Below are 21,645 nucleotides of genomic sequence, written 5' to 3'. Positions count from 1 at the left end.
TATATATATATATATAAATATAATTTTTTGATTTTTATTTTTTATATATATATAGAGAGAATATAATTAAGTGCAAACTGAATGCAATGTTTTCAGACACTTAATTGCAATCGAATTTACCATTGAATGAAAATGTATTATAGTTTAAATTTATATTAAATGAAATTAGTTGAGCTTAAGAGTGCTTTTTTTACCCAAGTACATCGTTATAATATAATCACTTCTATTGTCTTTGAAATATGGATTAACTGTCGAATGTACTGACAAGCATTTATGGTAAACTAAAATATACTGTAATGTCATTTCTATTGAAACTTGTATGTCATATATTTAAATATTGTATATTTGTAATGACACCTTTGTAATGATGAAGTTGCAATTTAGTACATTTAAAAAAGATTAACTTTAAATGTAACATCCAATAACATTTAACATTATCATCAATTTTTTTAAATATACTTTTAAGATTTGAAGTAAACATTCAGTACAAGTGAGTGTACTTTGGTTCACAAGCATAGTTTTTTTCAAAACATATTATTTTTTAGAAGGTGGTTATTGATATTGTTTTAATCCATGTGCATTTGATTATCTTCTTGTTGTAATAATCCTCTTGTATATTGTTATTGTTTTATAAACCTTGCTTGTGTAGCACTTTGGTCAGCATTTGCCTTTTTAAATGTGCTATATAAATAAACTAAACTAAGAGAAAACTTAGATTTTTCCCTCATTCACTCAGCATAGTTGGTCATCATTCTTTATCCCAGGAGGTCACTAAAATCTCTCCTTTGTCCACTCAGCAGGTCATTGTCCTGAAAACCTTTGCAAAACAAACCAATTCCACCTCAGATTCAATAAACACAGTTATCCCAAAAAGACAACATGGACAAATACATTTATTTCCTTTAAAACAATTGAAATTTGGACAAAAAATTGAGGGCATTTCCCTGATTAAAATTTTCCATGCAGCTGAATATACAATGAGACAGGAGGTACGCTGTTTTTTTTGTGTGTGTTTGTTTCTACGGTGACGATGATTCAACTGAGTGCTGCCAGTGGAAATGAACACCTGGTGGTGGTGGATGGCTGCTCAGAAAGTTACTACCATCTGTTCTGTGTAATTTCTATTCAAACAGCTGGGATTTGATCGAACTTGACTGGGTTTGTGCTTTTATTGTAAGAGTTGAGATATCTGTCTGCAGCAAATAGCGAAGATCTATGACTCAGTGCAAAGTTTTGTGCATATTCATAGCAGAAGATATTCTGATGATAACAACACCTGAAAGAAACAGGTGTTGTGATGCCCATAGGGCTATAGAGGAAAATGAACAGCAGCCAAAGACAGAACAGTTAGCATGTTTTGCTCAAACTTTCGCCATAGCATTCGAGCTGGTACACTGTTATCACTTGCGAAATCACAATGACGGCGCTGTGGGTGGAAATTTACAGATTAAGAGATGCAGATTATAGATGCATGTTATAGAGATTAAGTGCTATAACCTGATTATAGCACTTAAAACCTGGAAAAGTCAGATTTTCATGATATGTCACCTTTAAATTATAAATCTTCTGTGTTGTTCACTAACGTTACGTTTTAATGGGTGTAATAGTGATATCAAAGTACGTAGCATCCTGTATTAAATGACATATTAAATAGATGTAATTGAACATTGAATCAATTTAATGACTCCCTGCTTCAAATGGACACAACGAATAATTGAAAAGACATAATGCTTGCTATTGTCTTTATTTACCAAGAGGAGGTGTTATCATATAACAACGATACAGTCCTCTAACAGAATAGGTTTGCATGGTGACTGTAATGCTTTATTTAACATCTCAATATTTACTGGACAAATAGGCCTTCTTCTTTTGTCTTGCACACAGGGCCCTAGGATACAATATTTGTTTAAGCTGCATATACATTTCAAAATGTACATTCATCATTGATTGCAAACAATTCATCAACAAGAAATGAGTTGCACTATAAATGAAATTCAAAGGATTTCTAAGCGATAAGGACATTTTTAGGTCTTTTTTAGAATATTTTAACGGTCGAAATGATTCACAAATCATACGACTCTTGAATCGAACTTGTGCTCTCTGAACAATTAACACTTCCGGTCATGTCCGAGTCGTCCAAGAGTCGATACAAAGAGAAGCTGCAGATGGCGTTCTCTAAAAAGCTAAACAAAAGTAATCAAAAAAAGATTCACCCCCAAACTTCTGGAGGTCTACAATTTACTTAATTTTTACTCAATTTTAATTATTAGGCTACATAAAAAAGATCCGATTCAAGGGTACGATTTGGGAATCACATCTCACAATCCACCAGTTGATTCTGTGTGTTTCCGCGGCGCCCGCAGGGGGTGCAAATAATCCGTTGAAGCACTTTAAAGATTTGAATAAAGGCAATTTTCCTATCAAATGTAGGCTCTCTTGGCAGGCTATCACAATATTTCTGTGTGAAAATTAAAGGAAATATTTTCAGATGATGCTGTTAACGTCTTTATTGTGCTTATGATGAAGACATAGGCTAGGCCAGAGTTATTATATAACTAAAACCTTTAAAAAACTTGCAATAAAAAAATATATACAAACAACACTTATTTTATTTCATCTAGTTGCCAAGGCAGCATTTCTCATTTCCATTTGGTTTAACTTAAAATAACTAACACTATATATATATATACATATAGATACACACACACACACACATATATACACACACACATTGATACTAAAATATAACATTGATGTAGTCTACTTACATTAATATAAGAAGAAAAAATTGTTTAGTTTCATTAGAGGATCCACAAAAGAATTACAAAAGAAAAGAAATGTTTTGATGCTCAACATACAGTCCAAGTTCTCACTATAGAAAGCATAGAGAATAAATAAGCATTGTGATTCATTTCTCTCCACTTTATTTCAGTAACCATGAGTTTATTTCTAGCTGCTCTTTAAATACTGCAATATTAATTGCTGTGGGTTCGAGGACTGTGCCTGTTTTGTACACAAATAAAGAAAGTCTTAAAATGACCACACAGAGGTTAAAGCAGCCCAAAAGGGCTTTAAACAAAGTCCTAAAACAAAATCAAAGCCATTTAATCAAATACTTTTTTATTACAAGAAAGCAAAGGCTATTTCTGAATTTGCAGCAGTGTGTCACAAATAAAATGTCGAATAAACCAGACAAATGAAATCAACTTGATTTATATTACATTTTCTTTAATGTGCACAGCATTATGTGATTTTACAGTAAAAGCAAGGAAAAAGAATTTCATTTTTCATATAAAAATATGAATAAAAATACTATCTCATCTACAGAGGCAGACTGAGTGAAGAAAATGCATTTCAATAGATACTAAGACAGCAGGTAAACAAAGAGGTGACTGAATCGAAGCAGACAAAAGGTGAGAGAAGTGAGCTTAATGTCAGTACAAAATACTATATACCCCACTTAAGCAGCAGCCTCTGATGCTGGAAACGTTCGTTTGCTGCCAGTATTTGCCAGTGTGTGTGTCTGTGTGTGTTTGTGTATGACAGTGAATAAACAGAAAAACAGGCAGGTTTGTTTACGGGACAAAACTTCAAACCAAATGATGTCACTTTTTTCTACAGAAACAACATTTTAAAAAATGCAAAAAAAACAAGTTCTTCATCTTCAAAGACTGCAAATAAAGTATAAGTGTATGTTAAGGCTCTGGTAATGTGCTTAATAAAGTTCAATCATCACAACCTGCTGGAAGATCTCGCTAGGTTGGTGTCCTATAGTTGCTAGCTTCATCTGGAAGTTGTAAAGACATTCTCTGCCACTCAAAAAGCTGTTGCCATGATGGCTGGTTTGAAGCGTTACGTGTCAGAGCCAGGAACAGTCTCTTTGTTAGTATATGCTGAGCTGGCAAAGGGTTCAGTGAGGGCACCTCTTTTGCCCCGTGTTTGGGCCATCCACCATATTTAGTGGCAACATGCAGTGTGACGGGCAGTCTTGACATCAGCAGGGCCACGCCTACTTTTTTCTTCTTCTTTTCCCCCCCCCCCGAGCCCTTTCCCAAAAACAAACAAAAAACATTTGGATTCCATAAACCCCAGTGATGACACCAAAGGGTGATAGTACCCAAATGGATGGATGAACATAGCAAAACTATTAGAATCTACTATATAATGTTTACACATCACAATGGAACTATTTTGGCACGACTAAGTAGACATGTCAATGAATGAAAGGGGACAAAAAACAAACAAAACCAAACCAAAAAAAAAAGTTCACAGCCTTGTCCCAGCAGGGAAATCTTAAAGGTATGGTTCACGCCAAAATGATAACTCGGTCATCGTTTACTCAACCTCATATCTTTACAAAAGTTTGAAAACAATTTAACGTTAAAGGTGCAGTCACATTTACTGTTGTTCAGCAAAATTTCGAGTCTGAAATTCAGTTATTTCAATAGGTATATATGTGATTGATTGGGAATTTTGCAAAAGATTTCTTCCCAACAGAGATTTCACAACAAATTCAAGTTGGTCACGCAGATTCGCTGCACTGATCAACAGAAAACTGCTTGGGTTGAAAGTGAGCTAAGCTTCATACATCGCAACACTATTGACAATAAATAGTGCATGCTTTTTGCCAACGTGACCGCACCTTAAAAATAAAATTTTTATGTATTTTATACTTTTACATTTTTACTTTAAAATGTATATTATATTTTATAATTTATATATATATATATATATATATATATAATTTATAGTAATATATATATTATATATAATTTAATTATAGTGACCACTGTCAAGCTCCAAAAAGTACAAAAAACACACACACACAAAAAAACCCCACTATTAAAGTACCATAAAAGTGGTCAATATGACTCACCCCTCTATATTTCATATCTCATATCATATATCACATGACTATGGTAGACTTGAAAAAAAAAAGTCACATGGATCACTTTTATGGTGGTTTTGAACATGGAACGACATGAGGGTAAGTAAATTACAGAATTTTCATTTTTGCATTAACTACTTTAAAAGTCAGGCTGAAACGGTATTCCTACGTTGATAAATGCTAACAAATTACAAAAAATTTGCATTTTTAACACACGTCCCCTATACCCCAAGAATCCAAAGCTGAGAGGAGACAAAGCTCACGGACAGATCAGAGACAGAGAGGAGAGTCTTATCAAAGGGCCACCTAAATACAGTGCAACCCTCCATCTCTGTTCACTTTTCTGCCCTCTTTTTTTAGAGAGGTTACATTTGTTTTATCTTCCTGCATCGGACATTGGTTTCCATTCCCCTGCCACACACCAACCCACCCCACCCCAGCCCTCTGGCTCTTTTCCTTCTCCCTGTCCCTACACCACCTTGGTAGTGGTGACCCGGACGCTGCTGAAGCACTTTCCGATGGCTTCGAACAGCGGGTCGCAGAAGGTGTGCACACAGATGGAGTAGACTCGACTGACACAGTGGATCTCAATTAGGTAGCTCTTCACGCAAGGCACCACCGCCCAGATGTGGATGAAGGAGAGGATGGCGAAGAAGATGCCCCATACCAGGGCGAGCGGGATGCCTACCAGGGCCGTCAGCAGCCTGTAGCACCAGTACTTGGTTACTGTGAAGGTGGTGAAGCTCGCCTTCCACACGCCGTCGAAGCTGTAGGTACCAGCAGGCTCAGCGATCACGTCCTCAAAGTCCACCTGGAGATGAAAGGGATTTCAGAATTTTATCATTTTATCATTTTATCAACGGAATTAAAAAATTTTGTATTCTTATAATCACAATTTAGACATCATTTCATTTTGCACAACTGTTTTCCAATTAACCCATTAATGACTTTCTAAGACCTTTATATCATTAACATGATCAATACTTTTTCATAAAAACCTCAGTCTACTGCATGTCTTCTGCCTCCTGGTGGATTATCCATGATATTCAGGTAGTAAAAAGACTTTTAATAATATTTAAAAAAATATCTGCCTCTGTGTTGCAATATGAATGTTTTTGCTGGGAAATCTTTGCTTATTTAAGAATAACTTTTGAATTATTATTGATATTTCAAAATATATTAAATATTGAATATATGGATATATAAATATTATTATTAATAATATTATCAACTATCTATCTATCATCTAAATACCTAAATACATACAATAAAAAAAAAAACATATAGATAAATCTATTTCAGTCATTACTGTAATGCAACTCATAATTTGTTATGCCAACCACAATTAAATAAAATAATTAAAATAATAAACAAAATTAAAATATTTCAATATAATTTTAAGATATATGAAAAATATACACATTTATATATTCATCCATAAATTCTCCAGCCCACTTGTCCTATGAGGGGTCATGGGGATGCTGAAGCCCATTAATTTTATTATACATATATTTATATTTTATTTATATGTAAGTTTTTGTGATCAATAAATTATCATAAAAACTGGAGTATTTCTGCATGTTTTCATCCATATCAAGTGGACTGACATTAAGAAAAGCAGCATGACTCTTCCTCCTCCCCTTCAGCCATCTCCACATTCCTCACAGACAGCATCTTTACATTGTCCAGCAGCCTGCTCTGCTTCACTCAGACTGGAACCACCCGGTTCATGCCCAAGTCACCTTGCTCTAAACCTCAGGTATCAACTGCAGACTGGATCAGATAGTGCCTGACACCAAACACTAACACTTAGAAAAGACATGTATATATAAATCTCATTTAATAAGCCCTGCAAAGCTTGGTTTAGATGTTCCTCGAGCTGGCAAACCTCACACCATCCTGGTTTAACAGTACACTTGCTTTTAAATGCAGATGTGTTTATTTCAGTTGAGACACCTTTGCTTATACAGGGTAAAAGCACACACAAACACAGCCCGTCCTTCACAGTCACATGTCAAAGTCAAGATTAAGCTAATATTTAACACCTCCTTTTTGAGCAAGCTATAGCCAACAAAATCTAGCTGAACTTCTTCTAATCGAAAGACAGCAGTGTTGTTTATGGTGATCTTTCAACTAATAGTCCCCGAAAATGAATTGTTTCCCTACTTAAAAGACCAGTTTAGACTTTTTATACTAGTTGAAACAGCATAGTTTTGTTGTTCACTAGGAAAAAATGCTGGTTAACCAGCACAATCTATCTAAAGGCTTGCTGGTTAAGTTAGTTAAGAAGCCTTATAGGCGCACCAACATGTCTGTTAGAGTAAATTGAAGTTCTTGTAAGAGTAAAATGATAAATTACTACTTGTCCAAGGGCTTGAAACCATCATGGCTCAAGTTGGCAAAGAAACGCCAAATTAGACAGTCTTATAAGCCTGTCCTCCCAGTTCATTTATCTACAGTATATCCCGATTGGCCAGACACATAGTTTCCATTACTTGAATATTACAACTATGACTTTCAACAAAGTTAAAATAAACAGTTCTTGAGCTGACTGCACAGTGTTGTCTGATAACACCTTCATTGTACTGACAGAAGCATCAACTTGCATTCTTCAAACCTCGGGGCTTGTGATTATATGACCAGTCCACACATAGTTAATAAATCACCAGTGTGCAGTGAACAGTTTATGGATGAGTAAAATGAGTGCACTTAAACATGAAAACAATGATCAATTTAGTCAAAATAACTATATAAATAAATATATCACTTTTCAAACTGACAAATAAGTATACATTTAAATTTTTTTATTTAAAATTGTCTAAAAAGGCAATAAAACAAAACAAAACAAAACAATAAATAAATAAATAAAAACAAAAATGTAAATAAATATACCCCTTTTCAAACTGACAAATAAATTGTCACATTTAAAAATGAAAAATAAAAAATGAAATTTTTATTTAATGAAAATTAAAAAAAATTTAAATAAATAAATCATATTTAAAAATGCAACTATATTTAATAATACAATAAAAATATATAAAATAGAATAAGATAAAATAAAAATGTAAGTATATAAATAACTTATCAACAAATAAATAGACATATTTAAAACAGTTTAATACATTTTTAAAAATGGAGCTATATTTAAAAACAACATTTGTATATAAAATAAAATTTAAAAAATGTTAAAAAGTAAATACATATTTTGACAAATAAATAGACATATTTAAAACAGTTTAAATGATATTTAAAAATGGAGCTATATTTAAAAACTGAATTTGTACATAAAATAAAATAAAAAAATTAAATAAAGTAAATAAATATATAATTTTTCAAGCTCACAAACATTTAAAACTGTTTATTTAAATAATGTTTAAAAATACAGCTATTTTTAACAATAAATAAAATAAAGTAAAATAAAAATGTAAATAAATAAATCATATTTTAAAATGCAACTATATTTAACAATAAAATGAAAAAAATATATATATATAAAACAAGATAAATTAAGAAAGTAAATAAATAAATCACTTTTCAAACTGACAAATAAATAGATATATTTAAAACTGTTTATTTCATGTTTAAAAATACAGCTATATTTAATAATAAAATAAAATAAATAAAATATAGAGCTCGTTATCTTATTTTAAAATAATCCTCCATATACAGTACACATCAAATATGTTGTACTTGGACAGGCAAAATTTTTTTTTAAATAATGCCATTGTTGAGGATCCACAGCGGTTTTAAATTAAAAAGAAATTATAGCTACAATTGTTTATTTTTTCTAAATCCTTGATCACCATGGCAACAGTCTGTGACTCTTTTCAAATCGCAAAATCAGATGCAGTGACTAAAAAAAAACACCAAAGCCTTAATGCTGTAACTGTATCAGCTCAAGAAAGTTTTCCTATATTGGTCAGCCAAAAATTATAGTAATCAGGCAAAAAAGACATACTACAAATTATAATGCCACTCATTGGGAATGTCTACATGGGGGTCATCTCGTCCTGTGCTCTGGCCACACTCCCATGTGGAATCCTGCTCTAGCATGCTATTAAAAGAATGTACTTTTATGAGAGGAAAATAGTCTGTTCCAAGGGAAAGCTATGCATGTGTTTCTGCACACAAGGATCTTTGATGTGGATGTCTGTGGGAGTGCATTTGGACCACGAGTGCATCATGGTCTGGAGGAACGCCCCGTGTGTGTGTGTGTGTGTGTGTGTGTGTGCTCGTGTACAGAGAATTTGTGAAAATGGAGATGGGAATTCCCTGCTACGCTCTCCTACGCAAGACCACTGTGAGCGCTCAACCCCTTTTAAGGCCAAAATAAAAGGACTGTGTGCGCAAACGAGTTTGACTTGTGACATCAATCCCATAATTCTTAGCAAACATCAAATTAAAAGCAGAAAACTAGCTTTCAGTGTTCTCTGGATTCAATTTTCAGTCAAATCATGAGAAGCATTCAATTGCATGTGTCCTCGGGGATGTGACTCAGTGTCATGTTGAGGTGGGAGGGAGAAAGACACAGAATAAAAGAAGAAATAAGGGATGGGAAGAAAAGAGCGGAGATGGATGCAGGGGGATCATTTTCGAAAGCAGAGTGTATTTCTATATCATCAGGTGACCTGTTGACTTTTCTTTCTGAGAAAGTTGCTATGCAAGGCATCGACCCACGCCCAGGAAACTTTTCACGAAGAATGTTAGGTGTGCAGCCTTTGCTCAAAAACAGGAAACTGTTAATATTTCCTCTATAAAAAAGGCCTTACTTTGACAGCTCCTCACTGCTTGGGAGTTACCAACGCCACATGCCCTTCAAAATGAGAGCACCGTGCTATTACTGAATGTAGGATTTCACAAACTCGTGCCACAGTCCCAGCATTTCACATTGCGAAGACAGCTGCTCCAGTGATAATTGCTTCCACCCTGTTGGGAAATCCAGCTTAAGCTGGTAGCTGTGGAACAGCTGGTTTCTAAGCTGGTTTACCAGCTACCATGCTCTAAAAACCAGTTTGATCAGCTGGTTCAAGATGGTCTAAGACATTGCACATGCTTAGAAACCAACTACTGCTCCAAAACACCTAAAGTAGCGACACCAGCGCTCCAGAATGCAATGATAGGGACCAGGTGACACCGGATGCAAGTGCGTTTAAGGTTTTGCAAGTAAAATGATAGATTCTACAAGGACTTGAAACCACCATTGTATCAGTTTTCAAAGACAGCTGCTGCTTGCAATAATTGTTTCCAGTGCCACCGTGACAAACTGACCACTGACTCACCACTTAGTTTATGAAGCCAAACTTTCTGTTGAGTTATAATGCAAAACTATTACTTTTTTTTTCATAAAAAATATTTATTATAACAATACATACCATTTAATAATTATAATATTTATATTATAATAATAATACAAATAGTTATTAATAAATTACATATTGTAATACAACATAATATTATAAATTTATTATAAAATATAATACATACTAAAACAATTACGTATAAAAAGTTGCGTGCACTTGCTTCATATTACATTATACTATTCGTGCACTTATCTATAAATAAATCCATTTTAAAGTATTTTATTATTATTAAAGTGACTTGCCAAGAAAGAAAAAGTTGCATAAAGCAGAAAAAGTTCGTTGAATGACTTACCTTCACCACATCGTCATTTAAATGCTTTGGGTCCCGGTTGACCAGGTCAATCTCCTTGGTGTGGACATCCTGAAGGGTCTTTTCATTGATGCTGTCCTTATCCATTTCTTTATTATTTGGTTTATAAATGTTCCCCTGTTTCCTGATGAACGGTGAGTGAGCGTAGTCCTGCGGTTCCAGAGAAAACAGAAAATGAAGTTCATGAGCGTGGAGGGGAGACTGGGGCGCAACTCGGCACTGCCTTGGCATGGGATGGTTTTAAGCGGATAGAAATGAAGCACCACACCCCTTTGGAACACAGCAGAGCGACCCGCCGCACGGGGGCGCCATTTCCCACTGTGCTCTGCTCTTAATCCGCAGCAGAAATATATATCAAATACACTCACAATTTAAAATATTTACCTTTTAGGACGTGTTTAAAATATATTAGTTATTCTGAACTAAAAAAAAGAAGAAGTAATTGCATTGCGTTTTGACAACATGCGCTACGAAACGGCACATTATTTTGGATTAGTGAACAGTTCATATTTTAGCTAATATTATTATTCTTTAAAGTTGAGTTTGCGAAAGTGTGCATAAAGTGAAAAATGAAGGGAGAAGTAAGGCTTGCTGTACAACTACTTGCCAGAAAAAGATAATACCAATGAGCAAACATGCGCGAAAAAAAGACAGTAGTAGAGCAATTGCCAACACACCGCCTTCATGTGTTGATAAACCCCTAAAAGTGTTTGAGTAATAAGTAGCCAACTTAGCTAAGGGTTTGTTGCATAAGTTCCTCAAGAAATCCTGAATTGACATTTCTGAGGTAAAATAGGTGTAATTCTTACCTCTTCAGGTGCCTCGTCCTTGTATCCGCTAGTCATGCTGTCCCGTGCCTGAAGTGCGCTCAGATGAGTGTGTGGAAACAAGACAATCAGTAGAGAGGAAGCAGTGTGGGAGGCGTGGGGATATTGCTTACAGTGGGGAGTCCTTTCCCTTAAAACAGCCCTCTTTTCTGCATACGAACGTCCAATAAAGCTTTTATCTACTGAGTCGTGTTTTATCTCTCCTGGAGTCTCTCATGGCATTAAGTGGGAGTTCCTCTCAGTCACTGAGGACAAGCTGTGTGTGTTCAATGAATGAGACTGAAACCTTCCATTAGCCTGCCACTCGTAGAGCTACGCAGTATTAGTGGTTGGATATTTTGACGTGATTTTTCCTAAATGGGAGGCATATATTTGGGCACTGTACCAACTTCTCCTGAACGAATCCCATGTACACTACCAGAACGTTTTTATTAGCACTATTTTCCACGTTGCTGTAATGGTAAAGCCATCACAATTATAAAGCATCAAAATGGAGGATTGTGTAGTGACCAAAATTAAATGTTAAACAAATCAAAGTTACTCAACAAGCCACCCTATCTTACTATCTTACAGCTCTATGAGGTGCATCTTGAGAAGGTTTTCAAATAGTATTGAGTATCCTGAACACTTATTGGCTGCTTTTCCAGTCCAACATTTAAATTCGAAAAGATATAGTTCTGTAAGGAAATTCATACATGACTTGAGGTGTATAAACCTGAAATGTGACTAAGGTCGGTTTGCATACCGCAATGTACCTCAAGGCAAGACTGACTTGCACTTAGTTTGGAATGTTTTCACCAACAATAACGCTGCGGTTTAATGTTCTTGTTTTTCTCATATTTGTCCAACTTTACTATCATTTACTTTACTTATTTATATCTTTGAGTGTGCATTTACTGTGCCTAACAAATATTTGTGTATCTGGGTCAGGTTCTGGCAAAGTGAGGGATGTGACAGGCAATGCAAAATATGCAAAAAAAAAAAAACGACAAGTGGTAGTGGCCAAAAGTCACTGTATAGCTCACGTAAAAAAGCACTTTTGTAGTTATTTTAAATTTTTTTTATATAAAACTATAATACAAATATTCGTATTATTTTATATGATAATTTTCATCATTGTTGTACTATATAAAATAATAAATATACAATATAAAATATATTTCTGTATAATATATATTAATTTAAAGCAGTAATTATTGCAATTTATTGAAAAAATCAATTTATTTGTACTTCATAGTAAACCTACTATTCTACCAAGTCAAAATGCGTAATGAAACGTTTAATAAAATCTAGCTGTTAAGAACTCAATAGAACACTTCGATCCTTCTACAAAAACATACACTTTTTTTTGTGGGTACACCGTTATCCTTAGGCATACCTGTATTCCGCATTGAACATGTCACCCGGAGGATTTTTTTCTCATTGCACAAGACGTTAAATCTTGTCAGGTTAACATTCCATGTGCCACATATTGATCTCCATGGTATGGTCTCTCAGCAAAGAAAACAATCCATCCTTTAATTTCCAAAAATAATTTTATTTGCTGACTGAGAGACATTTAGTTCTGTCTTTCATAAGCTGAGCTGTGTTCAGCATGTTTGCTACATGACATCATTCAACAGGGGTGAGGAAACGGCACCTGAGCCTCTAATGTTCCATTTCACAGTCAAATATTCCATTTACTCCGCGGAGCCACTAACAAAGCACAATCAATGGCAAACAGCATGTCAAATGTGGCTTTGCAAGTCAAACGAATCGCCAATTCAATATCATTATGAAAAGAAGTCATTAATACAGAAGAAAATGTGTTATATTTGTGAAATGCTCTTTATAATAGGAATGTACCTAAAAACCATAAATAGTTTGTACACTAAAATGCCATCAAATCATTTAATTTACTCTGATAAATCATTTCCAAACAATATAAATATTAACTCAGAAATCGCACAACACTACAGCCCTATTGGAAGTAGCTGCATCATTTTTTCCTTACAAGCACATCATGCGCTTATTGCAATATTATATATCATGTAGTAGCACAATGTCTCATCCTTAAATGAACATTTGCTGACAATTTACTCACTCTCAGGCAATCGAAGATGTAGATGAGTTTCTTCTTCCAAACTAATTTTGAGGAATTTAGCATTACTAAATTGTTCACCAATGGATCTTCTGCAGTGAATGGGTGCCATCAGAATGAATCGTCAGAGTCATCAGAGTCCAAACAGCTGATAAAAACATCATAATAAAGTAATCCACAAACTTCAGTCCTTCAATTAACATCAATTAACAGCTTGTAAAGCAAAAAGATGTTTGTTTGTAATAAACAAGTCCATTTTTTTTTCACTGAAGAAGCACTATTATGAATTATGGATTCATACTTTAAGCAACTGTTTGGAGGTAAAAACGTCTTGATGAATTTGTTTATTACAAACACACAGCTTTTCGCTTAACAAGATGTTAATTAAAGGACTGGAGTCATGTGGTTTACTTGTGGATTATTGTGATGTTTTTAATCAGCTGTTTGAACTCTGATTCTGATGGCACCCATTCACTGCAGAGGATCCATGGGTGAGCAAGTGATGTAATGCTAAATTTCTCCAAATTTGTTCCGATGAAGAAACACTCATCTACATCTTGATCTTGATCTTGATTTTCAGCAAATATTCATTTTGGGGTGAACTATTCTTTTAAGGCTACATCTTAATCATTACATTATAATCTTTGAAAAGTCTTGCATTATATATAATATAAAAGGTTAATTAGACTTACATAACAGTACTGAAAAAGCATGTGAGCACTGACGACGCCCAGTACAAGGCTGACAAGTCAGTGGTGAAACAACGGAATGAATATTGCAATTGTGCACTGAAATGAAAGAAAAGCTCTTTCTCTTCTCTGTACTTCAGAAATCAAGGATAAATGATCCTTCAGCTAATAATCCTCCAAAAGGCCAAAGGCCAAAAAAACGTGTCAAAGAGATTCTGCAACACTTCTATGCTGAGTTAGATTTGGTCAGTTTTGCACAGTCTTGACATTGATGGACGACAAGCACCGTCCGATGCTGAAGAAGAACGGCCCTATAAACATGTCCATCAGGCTGGTCCAGATCACGTGGATGGAGGGCAGTGTCATCATGCAGCCCTGGATCACTGGCATCACCACCCTGTGGAGGGAAAACAGCTCATCATCATGTGTGCTGATATATAAGAATTACATAACAATCATATCAAGGTGAATTTGTTCCTCTCTCTTTGTTATAGGGTTAAAATATAGCCTGGAATGCGTGCGAAGCATTAACCTTCATGGTTCCAAAAATCATCACCTTTGATATTCTTAAAGGCAGAGTAAGTGATTTCTGGTAGACAATGTTGATATTTGAAATCACCAAAACAAACACGCCCCTACCCCAAAAGGGTCTTGCCCCTATTTTGATAGCTCCGCCCCACATATACGTACGCAACCCAGGCAACGATTAGTTCTGTGAAACAAAGCAAAACCAATATTTCACCGTGTCTACGGACGTGAGCGGCACAGCGCGGCGCAACAAATCCCCGACAGAAAACTGCTGCCGGGTTCTATTTATGACGTGATGACACAAATTTCAAATGGTTTTCAACGGTCGTTTGAGCACGTCCAGTGTAGGCAGACTTTAGCTGTTGTAGACACAGTGTTACTCACCTATTGAGAAGAAACAAAGCAACCTCGGCGTCCGATCGCAGGCCTCCGCTCCTTAAGTTCTCTCCAGCGCTGGAAAGCTGATCCGATATTTACACGGGTCCTACTTCTTGCCTTATCGTTCCGCAGACGTTTTCCTCTTTTGTTTTTTATCCGCCATCTCTATCTTTCTGTCACTCGGCTCGGCTAATGTCCGTCCCATGCACTGAACGCGCTCTCCTCCACATCACGAGTAGACACGCCCCTTATTGCTGATTGGCAACAAGTTTGTTTTGCGATTCGGCCCGAATCAGTTTTCTAAAGTGTTTTTGAAAAATCACTTACTCTGCCTTTAACATTCAGCACATATGCAAATCCATCAGTGAGCATGACTGGCCCATAACGAATGAATACGTTTTGAGATAATACATAAAGTGTTTCTAGTATCTACAGCACAGGTCTAACAGTTTATTTTTAATAAACTTATTTATAAAATTAAATTTGTAGGAAAATTCTCTGTTTATAATATTAAAGCTGCAGTCCGTAAGTTTTGCCTCTTTGTCGCCATCTCTGTTTGAAAACCTGCAATTGCAGCTGTGTGCGGAATTATCTTCCTTGTGTGGGTTGTGCTCCGGCGTGGCTCCAGCGCGGCTTAATCTAATGTTTTGAGGTGAATGTGTGGCTGTCAGTCACCGCACCGGTGTGGCAATTTCCTGTTCTTCGGAATCACAGATTCTCGCCTACGTCTTGGAATATATGACTCAAATAAGTATTTTCACCATATATTGTCATCTGAACAAGTAAGAAACAAGTCTGCCATGTTTGTTCTGACCAACTGAGGAAAAAAGCATTACAATAAATTATGTTACCAATGGTGATTTAATCTAAATGAGCTCATATCACATCAAAACCCGGGGATTATTTTGAAGCTTGTGGGGGCATCCTAAACTGCGGTGGCCTGATTCACCGCAGTAAAAACACAGTTGTTGATATCGTCTTCGTTCTCTTTCACTCTCAGATAGTCGGGACGCGTTTATTTGCATGGGTTCCTCAGGGGAAGACATTTCCACAGGGTTGGGTGTGAGATCATTGGTTCGCCCACCTCTTCCACTTTTCCTTTTAGGAGCTTGTCTCATGAGGTTATCAATCCTGATGGCGAGTGTGACAAAATCGGAGAAGGAGGACTCCTCACCCTTGCATGCAAGTTCTGCCTGAAGATCGCAGTTGAGACTTTTTGAGGGTGTTGCTATGCAGTTGCTACAATTCTGTGTTATTTTAACACTATGCTTGGTGTTGTTGGTGATTGCTAAAGTTCTGTGTGGATTTTAGCACTTTGCTGGTGTTCTAGAAGGTTGCTAGGGCGTTGCTATGCAGTTGCTTAGGTTCTGTGTGGTTTTAAGCTCTATGCTTAGCAATCTAGGTGGTTGTTAGGGTGTTGCTATGCAGTTGCTAAGGTTCAATGTGGTTTAGCACTATTCTCTGTGTTTCTAGGGCATTGTAATTGCTAAGTTTCTGTGTGATTTTTATCACTGTGCTTGCCGATCTGGGGTGCGTTTCCCAAAAGCAACTATGGTCGCAAGTTCCGTCGTTACCAATAGAGTTAAATGGAACTAACAACCATCGTTAGCTAACGATGGGAAACGCACCCCTGGATGGTTGTTAGGATGCTGTTATGCAGTTGCTAAGGTTCTGTGCGAATAGCACCATGCTTGATGTTTTAGGTGGTTGCTAGGGTGTTGATAGATGTTTGAGTTTGGAAAAGTAAACACTCCTCAACAAGCGTCATTCATGTCTGTAACACATTACATTTGCGAAATCATTTTAGCACATTGTTACGGAATTCTGTCTAGATGCAGAAGTAAAAACAGCCCATTTCCAAGTCTTTATGATAATTACTTGCTTTTTTCACTTGTTTTAACATCTACCAGGCTAAAATTCTAAGTACAGAGTACAGACATTAAGTGAAGTATAGAAGACATCTGTCTTCAGCAAGCCACAGAATTTGTCACCCAATATAGCAATATTCTTAATCAATATTCTTAAACTTGCAATATTCACCAAGTAGACTTCTCTTCTCCTTTTGAGCTACACTGACTTCTTGACATTAGATCTTATCTCATTTGTCAGGATTACTCATTCCTAAGCTAACTCATTTAGACATTTAGACCCTTTTACCTTTAAAAAAGAATTTCCGAAAGGACAATAAACTAAACTAACTAACTAACTCTGCTACTGCTGGGGAGCTAAGTTTACAAACATCCACATGTGCTAATGTCACCTCAGGAACACTGACCCTGAAAACGCTCCTGACCTAAAGGGTCAAGCGCCAAGTTGTGCCAAGTTTTCTGCTTGCATGTGTCAAACCGCTAAGAGAAAAACACTTGACTAGAATGCTAACAATCCAGTGTGAGTTATGTGTGGATTTTTCCAGGGTGGAAATGCAGGCCCACCTGTGCTGTACAAAACCAGTATGCAAGACTTTCTCTGTGGTATTTTTTTAAATGCTAGTCTTTATCTAAGTGGGTAGTGGCCAAGGCAAATATTCTGCAATTGGGCTGTGGAAAATACAACAGAGCGCCAACAGCCTTCCCCAACAAGAAGCCTTTTCATACCAAATATGTATACAGCTGAGGATCCCAAAAACAATCCCTGCAATGAATGCCATGGGAATGGCCAGAAACGTGGTGAGGATCCGGTAGAAGATGTATTTCACCAGCTCGAACACAGCATGACTGCCTATCCAAACTTTGTCAAAGCTGTGCGTGGAGATGGGCTCAGCAATGATGTCTTCAAAACCAACCTATGGAATAAAACATGAAATAAAAAAAATCAATAGTGAACAAACTCTTTAGACTATTAAATTAGCCAACATGTATAAAAAGAAAGTAACTACCAAATTTATATTTAAACACCCTCAAAGACCAATAAAGTCTGTTTCATTTATTTATTTATTTATTTATAGTTTTGAACAAGAAACACAATTTTGTCTGAAACGTAAGTTATTAATATTAACATACTTGCAACTAAATCACACATGTGCTGATATTCAATACAACCGTCTTATGTGTGTGATTATGTGTGTGAGTATTTTGCTTATTGTATTTTATTATTATTGTTAATATTAAAACTACTGACACCTTATTTTATATGTATTTTCTTCTGTCAGTGTTTTTTTTCCTTTGTGTGTGTGCATTAATGCAGTATTGTATGCAAAAAAAAAGAAGATTATTATCGCGCATGTGCAATTACACTTATTCTAATAAAACAGACTCAGTCTGAAAATGCATTAATATGCAAGTGAATGGCGGTGCGCGAAAATAACTTCTCATATCGAAAGAAACTAATATGAGCACATTATTAGCGCTTGTATCACTCATGTTTAGTCAGTTTTAGACGCAAAATTAAGTGATAGAAAAAGGGGTCTCGCGTTGTCACCTACCTTTAGATGAGCGTTAATATCGTTAGGATCTCTGTCCGGGACCTCTGAATACACGTTCGTTTTTTTTCCAAGTATCGGTTCAATCGATCTATTGAATTCATCCTCATCCATAATGACACTGGTTTCCATTTTCTCTTTTTCAAGCCCCATTTTTTTGTTTTGGAGTTGCGCGGCGCACACTGCTGTCTGTTGCGCCTGCTGTACGCGCACTGTGCGCTCAGGGCAGGACGCGTCCACGCCCCTCACGGAAGACGCGTTCACGCGCAGACAAAACACACAAACGGCACTCAATTCACTGCTCCAAACAACTGTGGATCAATGATAAGGAAATATTTTAGGGATAAATCCTTGTCCAGCCATCCTTATCTCGACAAACTGTTTATTGAAACAGAACTCAAGGAATGTTATCAGATTGTTATTGTTATTTCCTCTATAGACTCTGGTGTAAACATAGTTCACAGTTTATGTTTTTTTTCCCTCAGTCGTTTCCTCACATTTTACACATTCATTCATTAAAATAAAGGATACAATATCACGTGTATAATATAATATAAAGTGGTTTGTGTTTGATTTTAAGGGTTCTTTATTCCCACATCATTTTTTAAAAATCTGGTATTGATACAAAAATCCTTTCAAAGCCACCTCATTATTGATGTTTTTGGAGTGTCAACACTCCCAACAGGTCCTTGATATCCTTTCTAAAATATTAATTTTAGTTTTGAAATTGGAACTGGTTTCCTACCAATCATACTCTCATTTTTTTTCTTTTCTTTTTTTTTCTTAACAGGACATAAGTATGACCAGCTCTGTTCAGCTGAGGACACTTCTCTCTTCTTCTCCTCCACTAAGCAATTAGCCTACTGCATGTGACAGAGGAACTGAATTCTTGATCCATATTGTTTGAGTTTTCAATTATTACTTGGGTTTAAACATAAACAGCAAGGGTTTTGTACTTCTTAGAACCATTTATTACTCCTACCTGGAGTAAGGCAGCATTATTCAGCTTTTAGACACAGTCGATGACTGTTAGTAGATAATTTGCCTGTCTTAAGGTTGGACAATAAGTCACTCTCTGATACAGTGTTGGTCTTTACCTTCCTATTTGACGTTTTAAAGGGACAGTTCACCCAAAAATGAATGTAAAATTCAAGAGTGATGCAACTGTCCTGATATCATAATAGAAAAAAAGCCTCTTTAAAATAATTACATTCTTGAAAAGAAAACCTTAATCATTGTTTTGCATAATTTTTGTATTATTTGTTCTTCGGTAAAATAATAGTAAACATTTTATATTAAAAATGTTAAATTAATACGTACATTTTTTTTTTTTTACTTTTTGTCTGCCAAATCAATGAAGTGCAACCAACAAGCAGAAAACAATAATTAACATAATAATATATATATATATATACACACGAGTCAGCTTTCTTTCTGTTACATTCTTGAAAAGAAAACCTTAATCATTGTTTTGCATAATTTTTGTATTATTTGTTCTTCGGTAAAATAATAGTAAACATTTTATATTAAAAATGTTAAATTAATACGTACATTTTTTTTTTTTTACTTTTTGTCTGCCAAATCAATGAAGTGCAACCAACAAGCAGAAAACAATAATTAACATAATAATATATATATATATATATACACACGAGTCAGCTTTCTTTCTGTTGAATGCCAAAGAAGATGTTTAGCAAAGTGTCCAAGCTGTTCCTTTCCACAATGAAAGTTGATGGTAATTTTCGTCATTTTGCTAAACACCTTCTTTTGAATAGCACTTTGTAGATTTTATAATTCTTTGCAAATGTCTGAATATAATGTTTTCTATAACCTGAGGGAATGAAGGGAGTTCCACGGAGCTGATACACACATAAACAACAAACTCATTGTGTTGTAACAGTCGGGAGGAAAAATGGGAGAGGACGTGGCGGCCCATGACAGTAGAGCAAAAGCACAACAGTGGGAGTGAAAAGCACATTCTACCCATGAGAACATGCACAATACAGGCCATAATCCCTATGGATAAACACACAGCTGATTTCCAACAGCAAAGCAAAGGTGCCAAGACCTTTCCTCTGCGTGTGTTTGAAGTGGAGATCAAACGTTGTCAGCATCATGAACGGCCAATATGATCTCTAGTTTGATGTGGGTGCACTGTATATATTTTTTCTCTGAATCAAATTGTGAAACAGAGTAATCAGACTTCACTGCTAAACTCTTCATTGAAGGTATCAAGTATCATTATCTATGATGAAGTGTTTAGCAGGAAAGTCTGATTGATCTCTTCTGGTGCAATCTTTTACTGTCATAATAACTTAAGTTCACAAATTCAACAGTCTTTCCCTCGAGGATATGGGACCGCACATCTAGCTACTGGAAGCAAAGTAATAAAATCATAGCTCTGGTAATTAGCTATTGCCAGCAAACTAAATAAAGCTATTAAAACTCAAGCACTTCCCACTAGGACTTGGTATGCTGCTTATCACTGTTTTTAGGCAGTGGGTCAATGGCATTAAATGTGTGTATATATATATATATATATATACACACACACCCCCCCACACACACACACACACACACACACACACACACACAGTGGTGCTTGAAAGTCTGTGAACCCTTTAGAATTAGGGGCCAAGCACCGAAGGTGTGATGGCACCTATTTTATCTGTTGGCGTTCTTCTTCTTCTTCTTCTTCTTCTTCTTCTTATGAAATTTTATATGTATGTATATATATATATATATATATATATATACATATGAAATGTCATACTAAGTATAGTTCATCTGTTAACATATTTATTGACATATCGCTCAAGACTTACTGATATAAAAAAATGTAATTAAACTTTTATTTGGAGTACTACTTGTGCACAATGTACATTTCACAATATTAAGCCATGTGTTTTAATGTCACTATTGATGAGGACTGTATGATTTTTGAATAATATCGGTCTTTAAATGCAAGATATTTAAAGTGTACCTAAAGTATACTTGCAATAGTTCCACTTTAGCGCAATCAAATATACTTCATTATATCTTTAGTCGGACTTCAGCACTACTTCCGCACAATTAAAAGGGCATTAAGTACAAAATGAGTTGTTCCAATTTATCAGAGTTTAAGTATACCAGTTTAGTATACTAAAAGTACAATTGCAGGGTATTTT

The 21,645-nt window shown here is 35.5% G+C and overlaps 2 protein-coding genes across 3 annotated transcripts; both read right to left on the bottom strand.

Annotated features, from left to right (window-relative positions):
* Positions 1 to 4,787: 4,787 nt before the first annotated feature.
* LOC107716666 (caveolin-1-like) lies at positions 4,788 to 11,675 on the bottom strand. Of its 2 annotated transcripts, XM_016523169.1 has the most exons (3): positions 11,368 to 11,675; positions 10,541 to 10,708; positions 4,788 to 5,699 (listed from the first exon to the last, which is right to left on the bottom strand). In XM_016523169.1, the coding sequence occupies exons 1-3, from the start codon at positions 11,401 to 11,403 to the stop codon at positions 5,358 to 5,360; spliced, it is 546 nt and encodes a 181-aa protein (XP_016378655.1). In that variant the 5' UTR covers positions 11,404 to 11,675; the 3' UTR covers positions 4,788 to 5,357. The 2 variants fall into 2 exon arrangements, with proteins under 2 accessions (XP_016378655.1, XP_016378654.1); XM_016523168.1 differs by lacking the exon at positions 11,368 to 11,675 and having other exon boundaries at positions 10,541 to 10,800.
* Positions 11,676 to 14,014: 2,339 nt separating this feature from the next.
* Positions 14,015 to 18,754, bottom strand: LOC107716639 (caveolin-2-like). Its single transcript, XM_016523132.1, has 3 exons — positions 18,482 to 18,754; positions 17,655 to 17,842; positions 14,015 to 14,551 (listed from the first exon to the last, which is right to left on the bottom strand). The coding sequence occupies exons 1-3, from the start codon at positions 18,629 to 18,631 to the stop codon at positions 14,401 to 14,403; spliced, it is 489 nt and encodes a 162-aa protein (XP_016378618.1). The 5' UTR covers positions 18,632 to 18,754; the 3' UTR covers positions 14,015 to 14,400.
* Positions 18,755 to 21,645: the final 2,891 nt, after the last annotated feature.

This window comes from Sinocyclocheilus rhinocerous, unplaced genomic scaffold (assembly GCF_001515625.1).
Source record: "Sinocyclocheilus rhinocerous isolate Xijiao unplaced genomic scaffold, SAMN03320098_v1.1 scaffold1201, whole genome shotgun sequence".
In the NCBI taxonomy this organism is placed as follows: domain Eukaryota; kingdom Metazoa; phylum Chordata; class Actinopteri; order Cypriniformes; family Cyprinidae; genus Sinocyclocheilus; species Sinocyclocheilus rhinocerous.
The sequence above is the reverse complement of the archived record's forward strand: the minus strand, read 5'-3'. Positions and strand labels throughout refer to the sequence as shown.